The 25,301-nt window shown below is 37.7% G+C and overlaps 3 protein-coding genes and 1 pseudogene across 4 annotated transcripts; 1 reads left to right on the top strand and 3 right to left on the bottom strand.

Annotated features, from left to right (window-relative positions):
- Positions 1-547: 547 nt before the first annotated feature.
- LOC135635920 (O-fucosyltransferase 30-like) lies at positions 548-4,143 on the bottom strand. 2 transcript variants are annotated; one of them, XM_065147386.1, is made up of 3 exons: positions 3,677-4,143; positions 2,007-3,110; positions 548-1,905 (listed from the first exon to the last, which is right to left on the bottom strand). In XM_065147386.1, the coding sequence occupies exons 1-2, from the start codon at positions 4,096-4,098 to the stop codon at positions 2,033-2,035; spliced, it is 1,500 nt and encodes a 499-aa protein (XP_065003458.1). In that variant the 5' UTR covers positions 4,099-4,143; the 3' UTR covers positions 548-1,905; positions 2,007-2,032. The 2 variants fall into 2 exon arrangements, with proteins under 2 accessions (XP_065003458.1, XP_065003457.1); XM_065147385.1 differs by having other exon boundaries at positions 548-3,110.
- Positions 4,144-7,694: 3,551 nt separating this feature from the next.
- On the bottom strand, positions 7,695-12,513 carry LOC135635523 (transcription factor MYBS3-like; annotated as a pseudogene).
- Positions 12,514-13,086: 573 nt separating this feature from the next.
- On the bottom strand, positions 13,087-14,335 carry LOC135636403 (probable transcription factor MYB58). Its single transcript, XM_065148091.1, has 3 exons — positions 13,989-14,335; positions 13,640-13,883; positions 13,087-13,560 (listed from the first exon to the last, which is right to left on the bottom strand). The coding sequence occupies exons 1-3, from the start codon at positions 14,261-14,263 to the stop codon at positions 13,087-13,089; spliced, it is 993 nt and encodes a 330-aa protein (XP_065004163.1). The 5' UTR covers positions 14,264-14,335.
- A 1,193-nt stretch (positions 14,336-15,528) lies between these two features.
- LOC135635524 (homeobox-leucine zipper protein HOX17-like) lies at positions 15,529-17,247 on the top strand. The gene is made up of 4 exons (XM_065146636.1): positions 15,529-15,934; positions 16,022-16,356; positions 16,517-16,596; positions 16,678-17,247. Exons 1-4 carry the CDS (start codon positions 15,790-15,792, stop codon positions 17,009-17,011), a joined length of 894 nt encoding a protein of 297 aa, XP_065002708.1. The 5' UTR covers positions 15,529-15,789; the 3' UTR covers positions 17,012-17,247.
- The last annotated feature ends 8,054 nt before the right edge of the window (positions 17,248-25,301 follow it).

The raw sequence follows: 25,301 nt of genomic DNA, 5'->3' as shown, positions 1-25,301 counted from the left end.
GCTGTTTATTGAGATTGGAATTGATTCGGTCGAGGTAATGAAGGTTGATTAACATTGTAATACATGTAAAATCTTTATTAGGTTCGGCTTTAAGAACTGGAAGATCTTCTTCCTTCTTTTTTTAGTGTTGATTCTTTGTTGTATACAAGTTCTTCTATTCTGAAAAATATATGGATGAATGTATAATACTAAAATATCACCTAATAAAGAAATCAACGATAAAAAAAAATCATCTCAATTATATATATATATATATATATATATATATATATATAATATGGGTAAAGTTTTTAATCTTATATCATACTGATGCTTGGTACGGTATCCTATCGGTGTACCGAGCAATATGTCTGGGCATACCAATAGGTTATCTAATTCAAATGCAAAATCTAAGTCCGTAATTTTCTATCAAATTACATACGATCAGAATAGTATAAAATATAATCAATTTAACATGAAGCTTTTTCTCACTATCATCTTGATTTTATCAAGATACTAATTCTAGAGAAAAGAGCTTTTCAACTCTCATATTTGGAAAACATAGCTCAACTCTAACGTGATATTTATAGTAAACGAGTCAGGGCATAAATAGCAATTAAAGACCACTTTCGATGAAAATGGATTGGTTCAACCATAGCGGCCATCGGATGTGGGTTAGTTGACTCGACATGATCGGTTAGGACTTGCGACCCCAAGCAATGAATCTCACCATGCACGACTTGATGGTCTCCATGCATTAATAACAAGCCATCACCTTGGAACACAAGGTTACTGTAAGACATGGGATCGGCCTCATCCAACCCTTACGCCTCATCGATCCTCTCCATCACCTTTTGCGTTGACGCCCATCACTTGGTCACTCTCCTTTGCCACCGTCACGTCCCTCCCGACAAGCTCCATCGCCCTCCCACGCACTTGTCCAGCCTCAAGATGCACAACCCTCTCTGCATCCTAACTCCGAGGTCCAAGAACCATACCATTAGTGAGCGATCCGCGTGCTAATAGGTTGGCAGATCCGTGTGCCGAGAGAGAGAGGAGGACTACAACAGCCACTGAGTTTGCTCTAGACCAACATTTAAAGAAGTAGCCAATAACTGAGTCATAGGTGTCTCAACTTGTAGCATTCATGTGAAGTCAGTGAACTGAAAAGATGGAGCTAACAGTTTTACAATCTACAATTCAGCCATTTGATCTGAATGCAACTGGTTCCATAAGGAAATTCTTCAGAGGTAAAGATTAGAATTTCTTGATCCTGGTGTGACGACATTAACTTCATCTTAGGGTGGGCAAATACATGATGGCATAGCCTTCCTTCTCCCGTCATGCAGTTCATGAACCAGTATTTATTTGGTACTCCACATTGCAGCAATCTAGCCTTTGGTATCTAGATATCCTTCCCAAACTGTCAGTGCTGCATTGCACAATTAAAATCAGACTTTTGAAAGGATCCACAGTTAAAAATGTTGAACCAGGATATGCATCTTACAGTAAACTTTGGACAAACATTAGAATGGTATACCAAAAACAAGCTTTCAGTGACAAAGTAGACCATGAAAAATCAAATACAGATTTGATAACCGATTAAGTACACTCATTTTGAAAGCAATTGGGGATGAAGCATCATCGGTTTTCAATAGCTGAACTGCTGAAGCTTGTCCTTTTTGCAATATCCTTAGAACTAAACTTCTATATAAATATATATGTCCATAAGTGATGAGAGCTGATTGTTCCCTTCTGCTCAGACAAAAAACGGGGCATGTGTCGATTCCTTCTGATGTTGTGCTTTGCACCTAAAGCTGAGATCAACTACTTAGCTTCATTCCCTTCTACAGAGTTCCAAAGACAAGAATGCTGCCTCAGATGTAAATCTCACTCAAACACTGTTTCAAGTATTTCATGTTCTTCCTGAAAAAAAAAAGCATCTTTTTCTCATGAATGATTGTATCCAGACTGTTCATCCATGTTTATTGTGAAATCAATGACAAGGAACTGTTTAACCGTATTACCAACATAAGAATGATGAAAAGATGCCCTACAACTTGCAGGTGTTCTTCTTCCTCATCAGCTCTATGTTTTCCGCTATTGTCGACCCAGCAGTCCCCACAAACCCCAGTGATGCACAGCTGCAAACTGATTCTTCTATATACAAAAGAATATCTGGTAATAACACTTGGTTACAAGCTTTCTTCTTCCGTGATCCTTCATAATTTCTTGGAAGGACACTAGACCTGATACCATTTTCTGATGCCATTAGTCTCTTGGCTGCCTCCATGACCAATTCAGATTTTTCTTCCATGGAATATAGTTGATATGTTGAATCTTTTGCAAGGTCCGCCAGGTAAGTACCAGTCCAGTTTACAGAAGGAAGATCTGTCATGAGAAAAATATTAATAGGATCACTTAGTATCCTTTGATTTGGTTTCAGTTCTAGGGACTTCAACTTCTGCTCCAGAGTTGAAAATGTAGTCTTCCAATGGTTCTTAAATTGCCCATCTAACAACCTAAGCTGAGCACAGAGAAAAGGCTTTTTAATTTTGTTCAGAGAAAACTCCTTCCCTGCAGCCAGGATTTCTGGGGCAAAAGGAATAAATTCCATTTTCTTGAGCAAAGATTGTATTCGTGGGTCTCCTGGCACTTCACGAATATCAATATACGACTCAGAACCTCTGTAAGGTGCTGAAAAGAGCGTTCCAAAAGCCAGGATCGGGGACATTGCAGCTTTTGATCCAGGCCCAAGAGCTTTACTGATACTTCTACGTTTTCTAACATATGAAATTTTCTTCTTTTTCAGCAACTCTTTGCCGGCCTGAAACGAGTCCAACGTTTCATCATTGTCCTGAAGGTATGTCCACACAGTTGTCCTACAATCATCTTCTACAGCATATGTACACTGGTTATTATTACCCTGCAAGCCAGATAGCAATGATCTGCACTGATCAAAATTTCCCACAGCAGATTTTATGCCAGAAATGGCACAACATAAGCCACCAGAGCAAGCTTGCTCCATGTTTAACCCACACCAAGCTGAAGCAAATATCCTAAAATCAACTGTTCTAACCATAGATGATGTCACCACAGACAGATCAATTATGTCTCCCATTGATACATACCTGAAAAAGGAACACAAGATTTTTCAGAAATACTAACAAACAGCAGCCAACACTGACAAAAGAAGAATTAGTCACCCACAATCTAGAAGAATTTTTAAGTTTGATTTTGGGTTTTGGTTGTGGTATATTACAAACTCTACAAAGTTGTGATATAACAAACTGACTACAGCCTGGGCAAAGACTAATCCCCAAAATTGCTGTCGCTTCTGGTGGCGGTAATTGGAGCTGGTTTAAATCAAGAAACATAGGTAATGCATGATACAGATTTCAAGAGCAGCGATTAAGGTACTATTATTCTCCACTCATTTTTTGACATGATGCTTCCTAGCAGAATCGCCTTTCTTCATATCAGCCTTTTTTGCCCAGGCTGACATACCACGAAGTGCGAAGTATACGGATTTCACTGGATAAATAATAGAAGTTTCTTGATTGGTGACTTCAAAAAATCAATTTGATGACAGGAAACTGCTTGTTCATTTAGCATTTACTGAATTCCCATGAAATTTCTTGGTTTCGATCCTCATCGGACATAATTGAGAGCAGAAAATCAATTAATAGCCACTCACCTCCGATCTCGAACGAGCTCCATGATGTGATCCCACACTGCCGTCCGGAGCTCGGTGGGGCTGGAGACCCTAAACTTGGGGCAACTACCCAGGACGACGGCATGGTGGTCGAGCACGGGGGGCACGATCAGGGTGCGGTTCAAGATGGCGGCGAAGAGGATGGCGTTCTTGAGCTCGGAGACCTGGTTGCTGAACCCGCTGTGTGGGGCGAACCAGAGAAATCGCTCGCCGCGGAGGGAGAAGCCGCATTGGGTGGATCGAGCAGCGTCGAGGGTTCCGGAGGACGAAGGGAGCAAGGAGCGGAGGACATCGGCGGTGGAGGAGAGGCAAAAGGCGAGGAAGAGGGCGAAGAGGACGAGAAGGGCAACAGAGAGGAAGAAGAGGGGCTTGTTTCTTGGGCTTCTCCTCCGCCATCGACTCATCTCTCTCGCTCTATATTCCCACCGCCGTAACCAACGCTCGAGAAAGGTGTCTTATTGTGACTTATTTCGGTGTCTTGATCCCTTTTAAATTATATTTATATATCCTTTTTATGATATATATATATATATATATATATATATATATATATATATATATATAAACGTTGTCCGAAAAAAGATATTTTTTTGGATTTTTATTTCAGATGATATCCTTTTTTATATAATTTTCAAACAATTATCTCATATTTATAATATTTTAAAAATATCAATTTTCTCGCTCAAATCTTAAAAAAATCGTCAATTATTTATAATATCTTTTAAAAATTATTTCTTGCAAAAAATCTAGTTTGGGATCTTTCAATAGAGATACAATATTTTTTATTATAATATTTTTTAATATGGTGATAGTGTTTTCTATTACTGAATGAAAAACACAATAATTTCATTGAAACACATTATAAATGAATAATATATCACTATTTTAAATGATTGTAAATAATATAAGGTTGTTTAAAATATTTAGACCTAAATTTAAGACAATGGCAAAAAAAATTAGAATTTTCATTATGGTTTAGTATGAAACAGGTCAAGATCTTCATAATTTTCATTGGAAATCATTCGGATTCTCATATTAATAATTTTAGTAAAATTGATATTTATTTTTAATAAAAATTTTAATTGAAAATTAGTTATAATTTCTTTATTAGAGTTGTAATATTTTGATTCAGTGACAAAAACACTAGACACAATAAGTCCATTCAAAATTATTCTAAATCATAATATTTTTATATAATATAAATAATATAAGATTTTTCAATAACTATATGCCTAAATTAAGGTTGCATAAAAAAATAAGGACTTGTCATCCTTAATTTTCAAATATATCAAAATATTCTTAATTTATATTAAAATCATTTAAAAACTCTTAAATAAAATATTTTATTAAATCTTAAAACATATAATATGGTTAATAATTAATGTTTAAGGATTATCTAATTGATTAAGGAGTCATAGTGTTTTTAAATATGATAAACCGTTTCAATAAAAAATACTATAACTTTATTAAAAAATAATAACTGATTCAATTTAATATGATTTGAGAATTATAAAGTAATATGGATAGATGTTACTTTAGTATCCGATGATTTATATCTAACGTCACATGATTAATACCTCAATACCATATGATTGATACATCAATGTCACATGATTGACATCTCACAGTTAAATTACCGACACCTGGGCATCGAATAGGTGATGCATCACTGGCCTTTAGGTGATATGACAACCAACTTAGTCCAATAAAAATTGGTACAAAAGATTGAATCAACCAACCATTATCCTATATTTATCGAATTTGATAGTATGGTTGAAGGATACATGTAATCCTTCTGAGTATTAACTATGACCTCAATCCAATGATCAAATTATCACTCTATAAGAGCCATCAACTATGTTCTCATGGGAGCCAGCCAGGTGGATTATAAGAGCTATCAAATTCGAAGAACCTTTTACTAATTTAAGTATCCGAGAGATATTATCAAGCCCTTGGCATAGTTCTTCTTTTATATAGGATCCATTGTTGAACTTATATATCTCCCAATATCAAGTTTGTGAGATTCGTTCACATGTTAGATAATCAAAATTTGCTTTAATAGCCCGATGTTACAAAAAAATGACACACACTATCTAAGCATAAGGGCTACCATTGGAGCTAAGCAGGGAGGGTTGCAGTTGCATCATACCCAAGGTTCGCCGTACCGTACCGTACCAGCGTTTCGACCCGGGCTCGGTACCGGTACGGTACGGTATACCGCTCGGTACACCCAGGTGTACCGAGCACTGTACACTGCTACAGTGATATTGTACACTGCTACAGTCTCGGTACGGTACGGGACGGTCCGCGTACCGCTGGCCTGTCGGACCGGTACGACAAACCTTGATCATACCATCCTTTGGTAGGATAAAGTAATAGTTTAAAAAGTTAATTTCCAACAGTAATATAGTTGAACCATTCCATCAAAGGAAAATTTTTTTAATACGAATATGGTTCTTAACACCAACATAGTCAAACCCTCGAAGAGTTGGCTCTTGACACCGTTACGGTTGAGCCCCTCGAAAAGATGGCTCTCGATACTAATATAATAGAATCGTCTGAAGAAGCAAATTTAGATACTGATATGGTTAAACTACTATAAGAGGTCATTCCTGACACCAACATAACCAAACCAGAGATAGTTTTCAACACCAATATGTTCAAATTGCCCGAAGAGGTATGTTTCGACGTCAACACCACCAAACAACATGAAGAGGTGTCACTTAACACCAACACCACCGAACCATCTGAAGAGGTGTCTCCCAACACCAACACTTTCAAACTGCTTGAAGAGACAACTCATGATAATGATGTGACCAAATTGGCCCAAGGCGTTAGTTCGACAACAACATGGTTGAATCCGTCAAAGCACTCCTTTCGATGATAGCATGATTGAATCAGTTCAAAATGTTCCTTTTGACAATACAATCGAATTAGCCCAAAGCATGACTGAAACAATCCAAAATGCTCATTTCAATATAATTAAATCAGTCTAAGATGCCACTTTGATGATAATGCAATCAAATCAGCCTAAGATGCTATTTTGAGGATAGCACGACCAAATCAGCCCTAAGGTATTATTTCGATGATAGTGTGATCGAATCGGCCCAAAACACTCCTTTTAATAATAATACGATCGAATTAGCCCAAAGTAGTTCTTTTAATAATAATACAATTAAATCAATCTAAAGCGCTTCTTTCGCAATATCATCAAATCAACCCAAAAGACTCTTTTTTTTTTTATGACATCACAAGCGAATCAACCCACAACACTTTTTCGACGATAAGATAGCTGAATCATCGTCCTTATGATATATAGTCAAATAGAAACTTCATCATGCTCTAACTCCACTATCTATGTATTAGGGAGCAAGTGATTTGAGAATCATGATATAATAAGGGCTATCGACACCTCAATATCATGATATAATAAGGACAATCAAATTCTTCTACTTAACCTATCTTACTGGCTTGGGAGAAAATTTTGAGAATTACAACCGGCACTGATGATATGTTCGTCATATATTAAAAAGTGAGATTCTCTTTAGACATCAAGGGGTGCTATCCGGAAAACCTGAAAACTTGAGCTTTTCTAGATAATCACACTCATGTAAAGAGTGATTTCTCTTTTCTTTTCTTTTGTTTGCCTTTTTTTCAAGGAATTTTAAGACTACTTCATAAAAAAATAAAAGAAAAACTACTTCTCAATCTGCAATTCTTTTCATCATATTTCTCCAATTATACTCAGAATGAGAAATACTGAGAGGGTTGAAGACTAGCTAGCTCACAGTTGATCCTGATTTATGGTACTTGCATAGTTTAGAGAATTCCTAGAAACAAAAAACTCACCAATGTTTTGAATTGGTCTGAGCAGTGATTTGCAGTGAAACATCCACAGTTCTTGCCACTTCAAATACAGCAAATCCAGCAATCTACACATAATATCAGTGATAGCCACACCATTAAGTAAACAAAACAAAATAAAAAAGAACTCAATTAGTAAACAATGGTAAATAAACTTGAATCTTGAATCTTTTATGCTAGTTACGCATTACATTTGTCTTCAGCATATAATACATATAGAAAATAATGAATACATATAACATATTTAAGTTCTTGTATAAAGATACAAGTCCTTGAAGCTGTACATTATTATTAACAGGCACAAGAACAATGAATGATTATGTGGTCAGCAGCACGAGGTGGATTCAATTGTATTCTGATGGAAAAAGCAAGACTTCTGAAGACCAGAGTAGCATCCCCAGCAACACAACACCTTAATTAGATTAAAACAGGAAGACATGCTCAGCACATAAATCACACGATATCAAAGACTAGAAAGTGAACTATCATCGATATAACAGAAAGCAAATGAAAAATAGATCTCCTGGACAACACATCAACTTTGCTTAGAAATCATACAACGCTTGGGAATACATGTTTATCAGGTTTATTAGAGTATATGCAACATCTTTTGATTTCCAGATTATCTCCAGTCTATTCTTAATTCATTTATAACAGATCCTTATTATGTTTTCCTCTGATAAGCATCAACGCAAAAGTAACCAAGTAAGCATCACAGGATATAAACCAGTCTCACATGCATTTAAGTTCTGCACTTATTTAATTCTTGGCCCTGAATCTTGAAATGGGAAAGCTATCCTAATTCCGAAAGACTTACAAAGAACATACTGTGTAAATCCATTCAAGAGTACAAGTAGAATGAAAACAGGCCAGCAAAGTCCAACTAAGCGTATGTTCTGTTAAACCAAAATTTAATAACATGAATTTGGAAGCTACTTGTTATCCAATTCAATGAACTCAGTTCAGAGACACAGCTATCTAAAAAGTGCAGTTTAACTTTTAGAACTAGTGCTTACTTTCAGTGACTTCAGCAGTGGGAAACTGAAGTTGTTCCATAAGAGTTCCGTCTGCAACCAAGAACCTATGGTATTTGGGTGCATTTTATGTGCCACAGTTGCTGTTTGATTGGAAATTGCTAAATACCAATGACCAAGGATGCTAATCAACTGATCATTTACGAAAATATCAGATAAGAATGGCAGTCTGAGGAAATTGTCCAAAAATGCATTTACTTCCATGGTTCCGTGATCATCTATTAACAAAAGGCAAGGATAATTAACACAGGACAAACCTTCACTTGTTGACCCTGTCCGGATAGTTGGATCATGCATGAGCCCTTGTGGATGGATTAGCATGGAAGACGGATTGCCTCTTTGAACCTCCAAGCAAAAACAGTGAAGATGCTGTTTCTCCAGTAGACTCTCCTATGCTCAGTTTTGACATTCCAACAAGTTCATCAACATTTATGGGGGTCCTTAAATGTACTGCTGTTGGCTTAATAATTTCATGTGCCTGTTGCTCTGAAGTATCTGCTTTGTCTCCTGACCAATGAGGGAATGATAATTGTAGAAATGGTGAAAAATAAGCTGGACGTAATACAGGATAACTTCACTGAAGAGCTTCCGGTTGTGGGACAACTGCTTTCTCATCATTAGAGTCCATTGATTCAAAATCCTCATTCAGCGTTGGAGGCACTGGAAGGGGCTTGTTATTTTGTGCCTCTGATTCTTGGAAGTTCATTAGAGATGGTTGAGCTTCGAGGGGCTGAAAAATTATAAGGTGGGATAGTTAGGCATACTGAAAAAATGATTTTAGAAACATATTATATATGTGGCTAAAAATTAATCCTTCCCACCTTTCTAAAGAGGTCTCCTTTGCGATTTCTTTAATGTAAAAATAGCATACATCAACCCTCATCTGTGACCAAACAAGTAAAGGAAAGTGTGTGTGTGTGTGTGTTAATTAGAAAAGAAAACCCAATAACTCAACTATATTCACAGGCTTCCATTGAGCACTTTCTGTAGGACAGGGCTCAAAGAACTTCATTATCTGGATCTTTGACCTTAAGGATTTGAAAACTTTCTTTGCAAGACCTCTAGGCATGGTAGTTCTACATGTAGAGATCCACTCTTGGCATGTTTTGAAAATTATTTTTCTCTAAGAAGTCATTCACCTTGCTCAAATCTCAGAGATGCAGGAAAGAATGTTCCTAATTCTGTCAATCTTGACTTGGCAACTATACAGTATTGGGTATTTAAACTTCTCTCCAGAAATCCTTTCATTTTCACTAAACTGTATGGTTGATAGATAAAAATGGTTCCATAGAGTCTTCAGTATCAGTAGCCCTCACAGAAATAATCGATCCCAGAAAGAAAAGACAGACAGATTTAAGGGGTCATCAGTCCTTGATAAATCACAGAAAGGGTCCAAACTTATCTGAATGTAATAAATTAGGCTGAAATACTGTAAATAATATGTCAAAATCCAATTATGTTGACATGATGTGGCATTGTGCATGTCTAATAGACAATCATAAACATTTTCCCCTAAGGAAGCTAAAATGAACAGATGCAAACATCTGCTCATTACAGTGACACACGGAGAGAGAGAGAGAGAGAGAGAGGGACCTCATCAGGTTCCATGTCAAAGAGGCTTGATCTTCTCTTTCTTCTTGTTGTATTGGCTTTCCGAATAAAATACTTCTGTGCATGACTAGCCACTTGAGTAGGTGATCTTGATACCACATAGTTACGGGATATGCCTCGCCAATCACCTTTACCAAGCTTTTGTAAGCCGAGTAAAAACAACATATGTTCTTCTTCAGTCCACGGATTACCTGCATATATCATCAACAAAGAGCCCATGCAACTATCATCAATCAAGCTCCAGATTGGAATAACACAGCTGATGGTTATAAACACTGAATCGGAAACTGAAATGGACATGATACCAAGAAAATCTTCCATGTTGACGAATCTAGGACACTTGAGCGATTTTTTATACATGCACAAGCTTGGATTGTTGTTCTACTTCTATCTAAATGTATCTTTATTTTTCTCAATTTCACTCTCTTCTCTCCATCTTTTAAGCCATATATAGGAACTTTCTGTCAAGATGGATTAGTGGAAGTGCCATCCATGGAGGGTTTGCCACTTGCTAGGAAGTCAGTTACAACCTGTGGGAGCCACAGCTCAGGGTTGCATTGTGCGTTGCCAATGTTACTGTGTGGGGGGCAGTAGAAGTGGCTTTCAACTGGAATAGATTCTATTGGTTTTATCATGACACAATGACTTTTTTGTTTTGTATCAATCAGTAGAATATCTGGTGGTTTGTCACCAACTTGTCTTCATTATTTCTCAAAATACTTTTATCTTCTCCAGATTTCCTTTTATATTCTTAGAACAACCCAACTAAACTATGAGACTCAATCACCTCCCAAGAATCGAACGAATTTTTATATCAAACCCTAATTAGTCACCAAAACCTATGCTGCATCACCAACCACTTTAAAGGTTCAGTATATTTCTTTGCATTTCTTTATGTTTTCCTCAAACAAGCTCCATTTCTTTGTTTATATCTAAAATAAGCAGGCCAACCAATCAAACTAAACTGTAAAAGTTGATCCATTCATTTTTCTGTGGTTGCCATTTCTTTCGGTTTGTTTCCTGTCAAATTTTTAGCAACTTGGCTCTTCTTATTTGGATCAGAAAGCTACATCCTTGGGACTGATTATGAAAATTTCAATGAAGTTGACTACCCATTTGATTAGAGTATTTATTAGTAACAGCACAGCTACAAGAGAAGTCATTTATTCTTTGACAGCCTTCCTTCTAAAATCCAGATAAAGTAATAGCACGGCTAGTGACACCAAATACAAATCCAGAACAAATCATCCCATCCAGTGCCTATCATAGAAGGAAATGTAGGCAGCTCAATAGAAGTTTTCATTGCCATCTTCCCTCTACCTATAACTTCTTCATACTGCTCCGGAAACTAATAATTGTTCAGATACCATCATTTCCTACACAGTGAAAACCAAGATAGCAAATCTAAAGCAAAAACAAAATCCTCAAGGATATCCTGAACTCGTGACGCATAGATCTCATCCCTTACAAGTCCAAGATGACCCAAAACTTAATTATATCCTTCATGAAGAGAGAACATGCATTTGAACAAAAAAAATTGGGATCCGAATAAGAATGCCTACAAGCTAACGTGTGGATTCTACTCAGCATACACACATGTTAAGTTTGGAAAGCAGAACAGACGGGCAGATCACACATTTCATTTCAACTTTCCGCTAAGTGTAACCAAATCCAGACCTTTACATAATATTCGATTGAGATAAGAAAGAAAGCTACTGAAGTATGATAGACAGGCTCTCATTCGGCTTAAAAGGCCCACTTTTTACGGATTGACCTAAAAAAGGAACAAAGCAAGCAAGAGGGGCGAGAGATCAAGGGCGACTCACCCTTCTTTCGCTCGCGGCAGCTCGCGGACGACCCCTTGGCGAAATCCTCCGACGCGTACCCGTCGCGGCAGCCCGGCTCCGACCCGTCAGCGGGCGACACACCGCCACTACAACCGGCGACGATGGAGAGGTTACCCATGCTGGCGCTCTTCCGGATGGATCCATCGGTGAGCCGTACACCGAATAGCTTCACGCCGCGGTTGGGGCACGTCCGGGAGTTGTGGTCATCGTGACTGCAGTGGGAGCACCGCCGCGTCATCCCCCCGCCGTCTCCTCTGGATTCAAGCTTTGGAGCCAAACAAAGTGGACAGGTTTCGGATTGGAAGATCGCTCGAGACGACGGCGTTGCAGAAGAGGAAGACCTGGAGATGTGATGAAGAGTAGAATTAGTTTTCTACTCTCAAGGCTTCCCGGGAAAGATTACCATCCAATGGTTGGATCAAGTATGGGTTCCACAAGCATGTGCCGTATGGGCTCCGCTCCTAAACCAATAAGGGAGGTGATCAAAGAGGTACTATCGAGAAATCGGTGCAAGATATACGGAGAACAGATGGCGGCATTGTCCACGAGGAGGATATTATTTCAAGTAAACATTTCTACCATTGGTTCTACCTAATGTGAAGTCTCTTCATGCAAGAGTCGTAATGGGCCAACAGCTTTGCCCAATCAATTTGAAGGTATTTTTGTCGGGTCAAATACTTGGGTTGCATATATTTTCTCAAATGAAAGTTATAACAACACATTATATTACAATTATAAGATTTATTAACATTTAGATATTGTTAGATTTATGTTTTTTCTTATATCGTTATTATCTTATTTCTATTATATATAGTTCATTAAATATTGTATAATACTACATGAAATTTGATGTAAAACAATGGATTATTTGACGAAGTATTTTGGAACTAAAGAACTGTAAACTCATTGTATCTTAGCACAAACGACAAAACACAAGTCAATCATTGATGAAATCAAGCTCCACAATTATAACAAGCAATAGTAAGCCTTTAAAGCAAGCATATGGCACTGCAACCGCTTCCCGTGAGGCATTCCCTTATGAAGCAGATGAAGTTGGAGGCGGCGGCGGCGGTGGCTCTAGGTAGTCAAACAAGTCCGACGGCAAGTCATCGAACAAGCTATCAGGCGCCGGTGGCTGCTCATCTTCTCTCGCGAACGGCGATCCGTCGTACAAGAATTGCATGCACGGTGACGACCCCTGGCAACCGAACTCTTCCGAAAAGCAGATCTCCTCGCCGGTGAAGTGGTCGAGGTAGTTGAGGGAAGGCTGGGGAAGGGGGCCGATATGCTGCTGCGGTGGTGGCGGCTGCGGCGGCATCGAGGTGTTCGGGAGGCGAAGCAGCTCCTCTTCAGTTGCTGGTTCAAGCAGGGGCGGTAGGGCCGTACCAAGGCCAAGGTTGCATGGGCTCGGAGCCATGCTCATGGCGTACTGGTTGTCCACGTAGAGAGCGGTGCCGCACTGAACGTTGGAGGATCCTTCTTCAAGCAAAACCAGATCGAGGCAGGTGTCCTGCTTACAGGAGAGGTGAAGTAAGACATCGCCATGGTTTCCTACGTGAGATCAGGCTGGTGATGTAACGCTGACTTACTTCCATGTTGGGCGGTGCTTCATATGAAGAGACAGCAGGTAACTCCTTATCGTTCTTGCTTGATCTGGGTGGGAGAGACGAGCGCGAGATCCTAGCCAGCCTCTTCTGCCGCGTGCTCCAGAAGTTCTTCACGTCGTTGTCCGTCCGCCCCGGCAGGTACGTCGCGATCCTCGCCCACTTGTTCCCGAACTTGGCTTGCAGATCCAGCACTATCCTCTCCTCCTCCGGCGAGAACTTGCACCCGCTTCTCCAGCCATGGCAACACCAGTCAACACAGCGATTACAGCCATGAACTATGCAGTGAATCCACCACAGGATTTGATTCGAATCAGGAGAAGGGATGACTTACGTTTTAAGGTCGGGCTTGAGTTTGTTGACCCAGCGGAGGCGGCAGGACTTGCCGGTGCGGGCGAGGAGGCCTTTGGATCGAATGGAGCTCCAGTCGCGGGGGCCGTGCTTCCGGACGTACTCCATCAGGATCTCGTCCTCCTCGGCCATCCACGTCCCTTTCCTGATCGCCATCCCTCCTTCATCCCGTCTGCTGCTTCGCCTACCGCTGCTTCGGCTACTGCTGCTACCCACGCTCCCATTGCTGCTGCTGGTCGCGGGCTTGGCCCCTTGCATTGGCTTCTCTGGCGTCTAGCACCCGGAGTCCTCTGCATGAAATCCTCGCATGTACGTACAACCAATGGAACAGGAGGCGTTCTTACAGTTCATCTGCTTCCCACCATTTAGGGTAGAAACGAGGCAAAAGGTACATCAAGGTGAAAGAGAAGACCAGGTTTCACGGCTCTTCCTGTGCTTGATATGAAAACTAAGCATGTCCTGTAACTGACGTACAAACCCCCACTAACCCACGTTTAGAGAAAGAGGGTCGAATGGGATGGGCAAAAGTAATGGGGCCGAGCCGGTGTCCGGGCTTGGCCCGACAAGATCGCACGAACGGCCGGACCGGGTCGGCCCGAACCCGGCCACGTCCCCACCACGTGCCCACGCACATGATTCGCCGGTCGGGGTATGGGCCCCGCTAATCCACGGTCAAACTGGCCACGTCTTTCTCCTCCCTCAGAATCATGGTGCGGGGCCCATCCTCGCTCTCTTCGTCCCCGGGCGCGTCTTTCTCCTCCCTCAGAATCATGGTGCGGGGCCCATCCTCGCTCTCTTCGTCCCCGATCTGTGTGCGTATCTCCCTCTGGAAGATGAGTTTGCTGGGAAGAATGGATTACGGTTGATGATGATGTGATGATGGTTGACCAGGTGAGTGGGTGATGAGTGTGATTGTGCTGGTGCAGTCTTGGACACACCACGATGGCATGGGGAGGGAGATGAATGGGCATGGAGTGGTGGTGGGGGCACACTGTTCCTCTCGTCCACGGACTGTGATCATTGCACAACTCCAAGGCAATGATAGACACAGAATGGGTGCATGTGAGTGATAATTACAGTGTTCAGAGTCATCCTGACACCACTCCACAACTGGTCAACTTGGGTAACACTTGCCTCATCACGGAGGAAATCCATCCCATCCTAAAGATAATTGCATTTCATGGTTCTTGTCTGCATGTTCTGCTGTTGGTGCTGTGTCTCGCGCATATATATATATATATATATATATATATATATATATATATATATATATATACGTGAAAGTGTGAGGAGTGGGAAACAGTCGATGGTCAACCGGAGGAACAGCCCTTGGTTTACGGAGCTCAGTGGCGCGTGGAGATGTAGAACAGAACCACTGAGATCAACTTTTTTTGGGGGGAGATAGAAATAAACTAAAGAGTTGAAGGATTTAGTAGCAGCATTCATGATTGCGATAAGTGGGGAGCACTTGAAAGGCACGATCTACTATATAATAACCCTTCGCCATCCCCATACTCCCCAAGAGAAGACACCACCTCTTCAACAACAGGAGGCCACCATTTCCATATCTCTCTCACACTCTCTCACACATTTACTGTTGTACTCATCCTTTTCTTCAGCTGCTTTCTTTTCTATCTTTTCCTTTGCTATCAATCATATCAATGGGAGCCAAAGGAGGAGGGTGAAGGTAAAGGAAGCCAAAGGAGGAGGGTAGAAGTAAAGGAAGGGTTAAAGCTAACATTGAGAGAAGGAAGCAAAAGAAGAGAAAGCTGAGAAAGCCAAATATGTTGACGGAAAAGGAGGATCTGGCACTAAGCCTCAGCCTGAGCTCCTCCACCAATCACTTTGATCATTCATCTCCTTCGCGACCACTGCCATCGTCTTGTGTTCAGAAGCCGCGGTGGAGTCATCTCCTCTTCGCCCCTTCGGGTACTGTTTCCACTTGTTCTTCAGTTGGTAGATCCGGTGTTCTTGTCGCAAAGAAACCACAGATTACATGAGGTATGTTGATTGCAGAAGATAGACCGACGCTTGATGTGTGGCGAGGAGCAGGAGAGGCGCAGCCTGTGTTGCGAATGATCGACGTGAACTGGGCGTCGTCTGCGGCTGCGGCAGCAGGGAGGGACAGCGAGGAGGAGGCAGACGCGTCCTCCCCCGACAGCGCCACCTCCAGCGTGGGCGGCAAGAGGGCCGAGCGCGACAAGAAGCATGAGGCGGAGCGACCCTGTTCCCGCGGCGCCGCCAGCGACGAGGAGGACGGCGACCTAGTCTCCCGCAAGAAGCTCCGCCTTTCCAAGGACCAGTCCGCCATCCTCGAGGACAGCTTCAAGGAGCACAGCACCCTTAATCCTGTACCCTCTCTCTCTCTCTCTCTCTCTCTCTCTCTATATATATATATATATATATATATATATTATATATATCTATATATCTCTTTCTCTCTCTCTCTCTCTCTCTCTCTCTCTCTCTCTCTCTATGTTGACCGTGTTGCTCCTTGGCCTTGGCGAGCAGAAGCAAAAGCTGGCATTGGCGAAACAGCTCAACCTGCGGCCAAGGCAGGTGGAAGTCTGGTTCCAAAACAGAAGAGCAAGGTATACTACTCCTCATACATATCGGAAATAGGGGCGTTTCAGAATGACACGAAGCCAATCTGATGCCGTCGTTGGGTTCAGGACGAAGCTGAAGCAGACGGAGGTGGACTGCGGGTTCCTCAAGCGCTGCTGCGAGAACCTCACGGAAGAGAACCGAAGGCTTCAGAAGGAAGTCCAGGAACTGAGAGCCCTGAAGCTGTCGCCCCATTTCTACACGCAGATGACGCCTCCCACAACCCTCATCATGTGTCCTTCCTGTGAGCGTGCCTCCAAGTCCTCCACCGCCACCTCGTCGACGAACGCACCACTGCCGGAGCACCACCAGTTCCTCCCACACCACCGTCAGGTCTCTGCACCGTGGGCGCCCATCTCGCTTCGTCCGTCCTTCCTCGATGCCCCTCCGCAGCGATCGTAGCCTCCGTTGCCGCAGCCCCTTTCGGCCACCCACGCCACTCCACCTCCATGAACAGCTCTACATGATGCTGAGTTTTGAGTAGTAACCTCTTTCGCTTTCATATGATGGAATACTGTTTAAACAGTATGTACTACTGTCAACACTGAGACTTTTGCGTGAGGAATCAGACGATGGATTATATGTAGTATTTCTTTTATGATTATATATATATTATATTGTTTTCTTTTTTTTTCTAACATATATATTTATATCAAACTATTCTTCTAATTCATTTTCTGTTGTTTCATTAAATTATTTTTAGCTTTTTTTTATACACCACTATGGACATGATTACAAGATGAAATAGTTATATATGATGTGTTCATAGAAAAAATGTAACACCCTTAACCCAATGAAAAATTATTATAAATGCCTAGAAATAAAAAATAGAAATAAATCTATTTTAAATGCCCTAAGGAATAAAATAAATTAAAAAAATATATTTTAAATACCTAGAAATAAAAAAAAATTATCATTTATGATTTTGTATCTTAATTGAAACACCCTTAACCCAGTGAAAAATTAGGAGCCATACAACATCATAATCTCCACGAGTTTGCTTAAGAGAATTACAATGTCTAAACATGTACAAAACTCAATCAAATAAATGAAAATATCCATAAATAAAATCAATAATATATCCTACTCTCAAATATAAAATAAATTTACCGAATGATATCCAACCAAATATTTATTAAATTATGAATATCAAGAGTTCGAAACCTAAAATCAAACCAATTTACTTCCTCCAAACTCAATCTACTATTTTTCAATATGGGTGTGAGTAAACACAAGTCAGTAAATATCGAAACTTGATAAAACTTATCATAAAAGAATATTTTACTAAACTTGTACATTCTTTTTGCATTTATACTTTAATTTAAAAAAACAAATAGATGTTAAACATTCTTTTATATTTATATAAAGATTAAAATATAATTTTATATGATTTTCAAATCATAACTTTTAACATAATAAGATACAAGATAAGTTTCATGCATAGTCATTGAATATATTTTTCATAAGTGAATAAAAATTATTTTAATGTAAAAGTTACCATTAACTAATCAAGGATCAATACACATCTAAATTTGTAAATAAGAATTGATATATAAATTTATAGATAATCATAACTATAACCAAATGCATATATCACAATACAAGTGAATATAAGTTAGAATACTGATGATTATTATAATATCCTTTATTTTTTTTAAATTATTTATGATATTCATGATTTTTATTTGATTATTATTTTACATTGGAAACTTATTGTAAGGTTATGGACGTAATTATGAATCTTAGAATTTAAATATAATTTATGAAAGGATTGATATTAAGTTAAAAAAAAAAGGTGGTGACTAGCTAACTTAAGTATTGTGCCACTTATGTTTGTTCCTGCATTTGTGACACCTTTGTGATATATGCTTATCATTTTGTCATCTTTATATTAGCTAAATCTAAGCACTTATATAAGAAAAGAAAAAAAAACTTATCAAATAAGAACCTTAGTGTAACCCAACTTGAACTAGAGAAGAGAAGAGAAAGAAATTGAAGAAGAAGGAGATGAATTGCTTTGGCTTATTAAATAAGATTCTTATATCTAATGTAATAACGTTTATGATTCTTGTATTTAATGAAATAAAATTTATAATTTTTGTATCCATATCTTGCACTTTGATTTTAAGATCATGTGCCTTCTCATTCTTTCATATTTGGAAGTTCACTTTAAAGTTTTATGTTGATATGAACTTACGATAAATGATTGATTTTATAATAGTATAAATTCTTACTCTCGTAGGTTTATAGGTGGATTGTTAATAATTTTTTATAACCTTGGATTTAATCAAGTTATCGAGTTATCGAGTGATATATTCAATGATTATAAACTATACAGATTTTGTAGGTAAATGATAATTTAACACTTTTTAGTATCCTAAATTTTGATGATGAAATCAATTGATAAATTAATGCTCTAATTCATGTGTTAAGATAAGTGATGCAGGACTAACTACGTGAAAAAAGGAAAACAATTACGGAAGAATCAAACGTTAGACTGGAGTCAAAGATCAGACATCGATTGGAAGAATTTGAGTATGCACCGAGAACAGATGTTGCAGGGGTCAATATACAGGAGGATCGAGCGATACATCGAATATCTGAATGATGAGCCGAAAGTTTGCCGGAAGCTCGCCAGGAGTTCACCAGAAGTGCACTGGAAGTTTCGCCGAGAGTTTAGATGAACAATTAACGTGCTGGACCACTAGATTGCTTGATTATAATTGTTTTACCTTTAATTGATGTAGTTAGGTCTTAATTTGAGTTAGGTTTATGAGAAATCTTACTAACTCGGGTAGGGGCCAATTGAGCCTAAATTATGACTGAATTTGGTTGTTTGGCTAATTTAGTGACCCAAAGCCACATCAGGCGACGGCACCGCTTGAGACTCGACCTCTCAAGTGATCTGAGCGGTGGTACCTGTCACGCCCCTTGAATTTAATTCTCATTTAGGAGGTGTAAACCTAACTCAAAATTGATAATATTATAATTCAACAAATAATCATCCAAACATACATTTGTGACCACTAAGATATATTCAAGTCAGAATTCACCTCTACACTCCATAATTAATAAACCTGTGTAGTTTATAATCATACATCATATCACTTAATGTTTCATAAAATCCAAAGTCAACTCAACTAAATTATAACCATATCATAAATCTATAGTTGTGGGAATCTATATAATCTATACAATCATAAAACCAACATGTACCACATGTTTATATCATTACACAATTTAAACTTAACAATCCCAAAATCCTAAGAGATGCTTTTCAAATATTTACAAGATACGTCAAACTAGATTTGTCATTAATATTTCATTACATATAAAATGTACTTCTAGATCAACCACCTTTCAACGACAAAACATTTGCCCCAAAAATCTTCTAGCCTTCCACTGCCTCAGCTTAATTTAAATATTTTAGCGAGTAACAAGTTATCCTGAAAAATTATATAGCAACAGAGTGAGCATATAAAGCTCAGCAAGTGACTAACATATCCATGGTAAAGAGGATAGTTTCGAACAAATAAGATTTCAAAATATAAGGCAGAGATATAATAGTTCAAAGATAATCACTCGATGAATGCAGAATTACAATGTTGTATCGTTCGAAGCATGTTTTATTCATAACAATGGAGTAAGGGCTAATTGGAGCATATCATTAGAATAAGAAGCATATCCATGACATATGAAATATTTCAAAGCATATCAAGGACGTATAACTGTTTCGAAGCATATCAAAGAACAAATATGAAATAAAAGCTCAAATAACACATATGATGTCGCATTCATTTCATTCTTATCCAAAGCGCATATAGAAATATATAACCAAAGCTTTGAATATCATGTCAAACACATAGAAGGTGAAGTGGGATCATAACATAATATGATCCATCCATTTCTGAATGACCACTAAACATAAGTCTCCCACGTCTGGGAGCTCCATCCACCCACGTCTGAGTGAAGTCATAGGGGGCCGACAAAGCATCGTGTGTTGAATATCGGATTTTGATGATGAAACTAATTGTAAGTGTTTATGAATTGATCTGCATTTTGAGTAACGCAAGATGCTTTGAGGGTTTAAATTTTGGGCTCCAAATTTGAATCCATTTGGGGCCTATAAATACCCCAGTTATTCCTGCATGGATAAGTAATAAATATTAAGCAAAACCCTATGATTCTAAAGTTGTAAACCTTAGAAAGTTGAGTTCCCTCCTCCTAAAACTTAGAGAGAGTTCTAAGGGAGGTGTGAGAGGGATACCTTATAAAAGAAGGTTGTAAAAGGTTGTCTCATAAACCTGTGAAAATGAGAAGAGGGGTGTAAAAGGGTAGTTGATCTTCGCCCATAGAAAGAAGACTGATAGTGGATGTCGATAACCTCGACGGAAGAGAAATCGGTGAAGTGGATGTAGGTCACGACGACCAAACTACTATAAAATCTGGTTTTCGTTTCTCTTGTGCAATTTATTTTACTGTAAACCACTTTACTTGCTTTACATCCACTACACACTTCCGTATGCTTTTAAAGTTAATACCTTTATGAAATGATTTTTCATCGGAAACATATTTAATCGTAATGAAGTTTTGAACCGACGTAATTTTTACCGCTGTACTAATTCAACCCCCCTCTTAGTCCCGACTCTTTTCCTAACATCACGGGCTCTAAGCATAACTCCCTTTACCATTTCTGGTAAAGGTTCATATTTATCCCATAAATACTAGTGTACAAAAGGATAGTATGAATAATAAAATTTGGACATATCGGAAATACGTCCGGAACAACGGAATGCATGTGCCTATACAAAGCATTGTGATACAAACATGAGCTTTACATAATAAAATCAAGTATGCAAATAATTAAAGGATAAGAGTATAAAAGAATTTAAAGCAATAATATAAAGCTTAACTGAAGTAAGAGTTTTTGCTGAAATCAAATTTCAAAGAGAAGAAATGAGAAGGCAAAATTGACCAAAGCTCGATTTGATAGAATGTGAGAGGTACATTGTATGAATTATTTGGATAGTCAATTATACTCTAATTCATATAAAATAGGTGTCATTCGAAATATGTGTCAATATAGTTTTACGAAAATTAAGTTTTATATAAATTGGAGTTTACAACAGGGAGTTATAAATAATTTTGTAGCAAAAGGTCTGAAAGTATCAACTCTGTTTTACTAAATCCACAATGAGAATAGATGTTTCAATTCGCATTTGTATTCCAAAAATTTCATATCAGATAAGGACAAAAATACTTTTGCGTTTAGTTTTCAATAAATCATACATCGCAAGATTCTGAGTTCCCAATAAAAAGTTATAAGCAGTTAAGCAACAAAATATTAGAAATTACAGTCTCTATTTTATAGAATTTGTAGGGTTAGTTGAAATAGAAGTCTTAGTAGGCATTTAAACTCCAAATCATTCATTCTATGTATAAAATAAAGATCTTTGAGTTTACTTTCAAATGGATTAGGCTTTGCCTAAATCAGAATTTAGTGCTAAAAGTTAGGTCCGAAATAATGCATAAAGATCATATTACCGAAAAATTATAGATTCATAGAGACCATCGTGCTTGGTGAGATTCAAATTATGTATAGTGATCTTTCAAATTATGTAAAATTAAAATGAAAATAAAGATTATGATTACTATGGGATGGGGTTAGAACACTTGTCTTAGAAAAGTTTGATTTTCAAATGTGAAAAAATTGATGCAAAACCTCAAGCAAAGCTTCTACTTCAATTTGTCAGCAAATATCCCTCTTTTGTTAAGTTTTTCTTTAATCTCTCATCTAATTACTTTTGGCTAACACAAGGGTTATAAGGTTGCAATGTGGCAAGCATGCATGAAAGGGGTTTATGTGTCATCCATAGAAACAACATGGGTGGCACCATACTTAGGTTTACTAGTGACATATATCTTCCTTTTTTTTTTCTTTTTTTTTAACTTACTGTGAATATTTGATAAATCACATAGTTTTCTAAGATTCACATTTAGGTCCCTAGTCATAAACTTTTAATATAAAATTATTTAATATAAAATAATTATTAGCTAATCGTTATATTTACAAACAAGCATCTACAAATTTTTTTTTTTAAATAGGGATGTTACAGTACTGCCGACAATTAATACTGTCAGGCAATAGTACCGCAAGTACCTTAAAAACCTGGGATAAGACACTTTTTGACTCCATTTTTAAAGTTATTGGGGCATATAAATACCTCACTCCTTCATGCATGAAAGTGTAACAAAGTGTGAACAAAAATCTTGAAGTGTTGAGGTGTGAAAGTGTTGTAAATGTGCTAAGTGTCCTCTTTCTTCAGATTTGTGATCATTCTAAGAGAGGCGTGATGTTTGTAAGAGTTGTCTCCTAAACCTGGAAAAGAAGAAAGTGTTGAAAAAAAATAGTTGGTCTTCGCCTATTGAAGGAAGATCATTAGTGGACACCGGTAGCCTCAACAAGGAGGAATCGAGAGTATATGTAGGTCACGACGATCAAACCATTATAAATCTGGTGTGATCTTTACTTTGTCATTCCTATTATGCCTTTTCTTATTAACTTGGCTGTTTATTTCTCTTCACATTTTCTTCATGATTAACGTATTTCCAATACGGGTTTAAATTCAAACGAAATTTTTGATTGGATGTAATATTTTCATTAGCACTAATTCACCCTCCCCTCTCTCTTAGTGCCAACTCGTTTCTCCCGCTTCTCTTAGTGTCAACTTGTTCCTAACAATGTTAACACCTTTTGTGACTATTATGATAATCCTATATCCTTATGATAAATTTTAGAATCATGCTTAATCCATATAGTTTTGCTAATATATTAGGATTCAAAATAAACTAGCTTGTGAACTTATAATAAATGTATAACCCTAGAGTTTAAATCATAGTTAAATTGACTAAATAATTAAAGAATACTTAAAATAGCATATCAGTAGGTCTTCAACATCCAAAAAGGATAAATTGGTTATCCTTTCTTTGTTTTGACATTTTCTTATTGAAATTGAACTAAATTTGCACTTTGGTCAAATTAAAAGGTTTTAATTCCCTTTTTTAATTTATAGTTTTTTTTAGAATTTTCAAACTTTTTTTTTTGTGTATGTGGACATGTACGACTGAGTCAACATACTAGTTCTAATCAGTATATACCGATTCAGATCTAGACTAACATCATCTACAAGTCTTATTTAGAAGGTATGTGGTGCAATTATGTAGATGCACTTATCTTTAGTTTCTCGAGGAATGTTTTAGTCCTACTTAATCAAGCAGGCCAAGTGGCCCAACACTTAAAAGCCCATATATTGATAGGGTGGGGACACTTAGCTTTAGGGATTAGATGGGTGTGGCTACGTTGATGGGGATTGAAAATTTTGAATCATTGATGGTTGAAGGGTTATGATTGTGAGGTAATGAGATAGTAAAGCTACGATGAGGAAGCTGGAAAATAAAAATTATGAAATGAGACCGTGAAGGTTTTGAACTCTTGATAAAATAATTTATATATTTTTTTATTATTTTTTTATTTTTTTTATTAAAATATATTTAAAATAAACATAATATTGGTTTGATATTAGAATTTTAGATTTATAAGTGTTTGGTTCAATTTTCAAAATAAACCTTTAAGGGTAAGAGACACCTAACCGACATATGAGTATTTGGTTCTCATACTCAATCAATATGAGATTAAATGAACTTATCAGTGCTTCTTCCTGTAGGAGAGCCAAGGGCTTATAACCGAGATGCATGGCTCGAGTTTGCTTGGTTGAGATGTAAGCATCCCTTCCTTTAGCGTCAATTTGATAAGGGATAATTTGGTTGATCGACCATTGGTGCGACCCGTAGGCTTGTGAGGAATTATTCACTTTAGCGATGGGCATACCCATGCGATTTTTTCATTTCGAAACATGTAAACTTCAAAAGGCATCTCTAAGGGTAAGGGAGACCTAACGGTCTTATGAACCCTTGATTCCCATACTCCTCAACCAACGTGTGACTAAATGATTTTATCAATAATTAAATATAATATAATAATATAAATTGGATGAATACAAGTATGAAGATAAAGAGAGTACCTTGCTCTATAGATAATAAAAAATATCCTAATTATCACTTGTATTCTCTTTATTATTGGCTCATTACAAGTATAACTGACACATCTTATTATTTATTTATAACATCTTATTTTAAGTTTTGAAATTAGTTTTATATTTTTATTAATATAAATAAAAATATATTAATTTACTTTTATTTGATTAACTATTATTTATTTATGATTGATCTAATATTATGTTAAACCGATTCAATGTGATGGTTCATTTGGATTTGGCTTAAAGGGGAAGGAAAATGATGAAAACAAATCAAATGAGTGGTTGAGGGTATTGTTTTTTGTCCATCTTGGAAAATAGAGGTTTTCTATGGGAAAAAAAGAGAGAAGAAAACAGTGAAATATTAGTTTTTTTTAAGGGAATTTACCCAAATAGTAACGATGATATATATAACATTAGTAAATGTTCATCGATACAAACAATCTTATAGTTTGTCCGTCGATAGAGTTAAAATACCCTAACAAAAGAGTTTGAATTATTTAGGAATAATTCGCTCTGGATTCAATTTATATCAATTAATATCTCTGAAAATTATAGGACATTGCCCGAGTATTATTGTAATTGCCAAAAAAAGGTGA

This window comes from Musa acuminata, chromosome BXJ3-4 (assembly GCF_036884655.1).
Source record: "Musa acuminata AAA Group cultivar baxijiao chromosome BXJ3-4, Cavendish_Baxijiao_AAA, whole genome shotgun sequence".
NCBI lineage: Eukaryota > Viridiplantae > Streptophyta > Magnoliopsida > Zingiberales > Musaceae > Musa > Musa acuminata.
This window is presented reverse-complemented; position numbering and strand designations above follow the sequence as displayed.

Excerpts from the sequence above, each read along its gene's own strand:
- LOC135635920 (XM_065147385.1), bottom strand. The coding sequence starts at position 4,098 with ATGAGTCGATGGCGGAGGAGAAGCCCAAGAAACAAGCCCCTCTTCTTC. Across the intron at positions 3,111-3,676 it reads GAGCTCGTTCGAGATCGGAG|GTATGTATCAATGGGAGACA; the intron begins GTGAGTGGCTAT and ends TTCCTTTTTCAG.
- LOC135636403 (XM_065148091.1), bottom strand. The coding sequence starts at position 14,263 with ATGCAAGGGGCCAAGCCCGCGACCAGCAGCAGCAATGGGAGCGTGGGT. Across the intron at positions 13,884-13,988 it reads CTCAAGCCCGACCTTAAAAC|CGGGTGCAAGTTCTCGCCGG; the intron begins GTAAGTCATCCC and ends TGGCTGGAGAAG. Across the intron at positions 13,561-13,639 it reads AAGCACCGCCCAACATGGAA|GACACCTGCCTCGATCTGGT; the intron begins GTAAGTCAGCGT and ends TCCTGTAAGCAG.
- LOC135635524 (XM_065146636.1), top strand. The coding sequence starts at position 15,790 with ATGTTGACGGAAAAGGAGGATCTGGCACTAAGCCTCAGCCTGAGCTCC. Across the intron at positions 15,935-16,021 it reads TCTCCTCTTCGCCCCTTCGG|AAGATAGACCGACGCTTGAT; the intron begins GTACTGTTTCCA and ends TGTTGATTGCAG. Across the intron at positions 16,357-16,516 it reads AGCACAGCACCCTTAATCCT|AAGCAAAAGCTGGCATTGGC; the intron begins GTACCCTCTCTC and ends CTTGGCGAGCAG.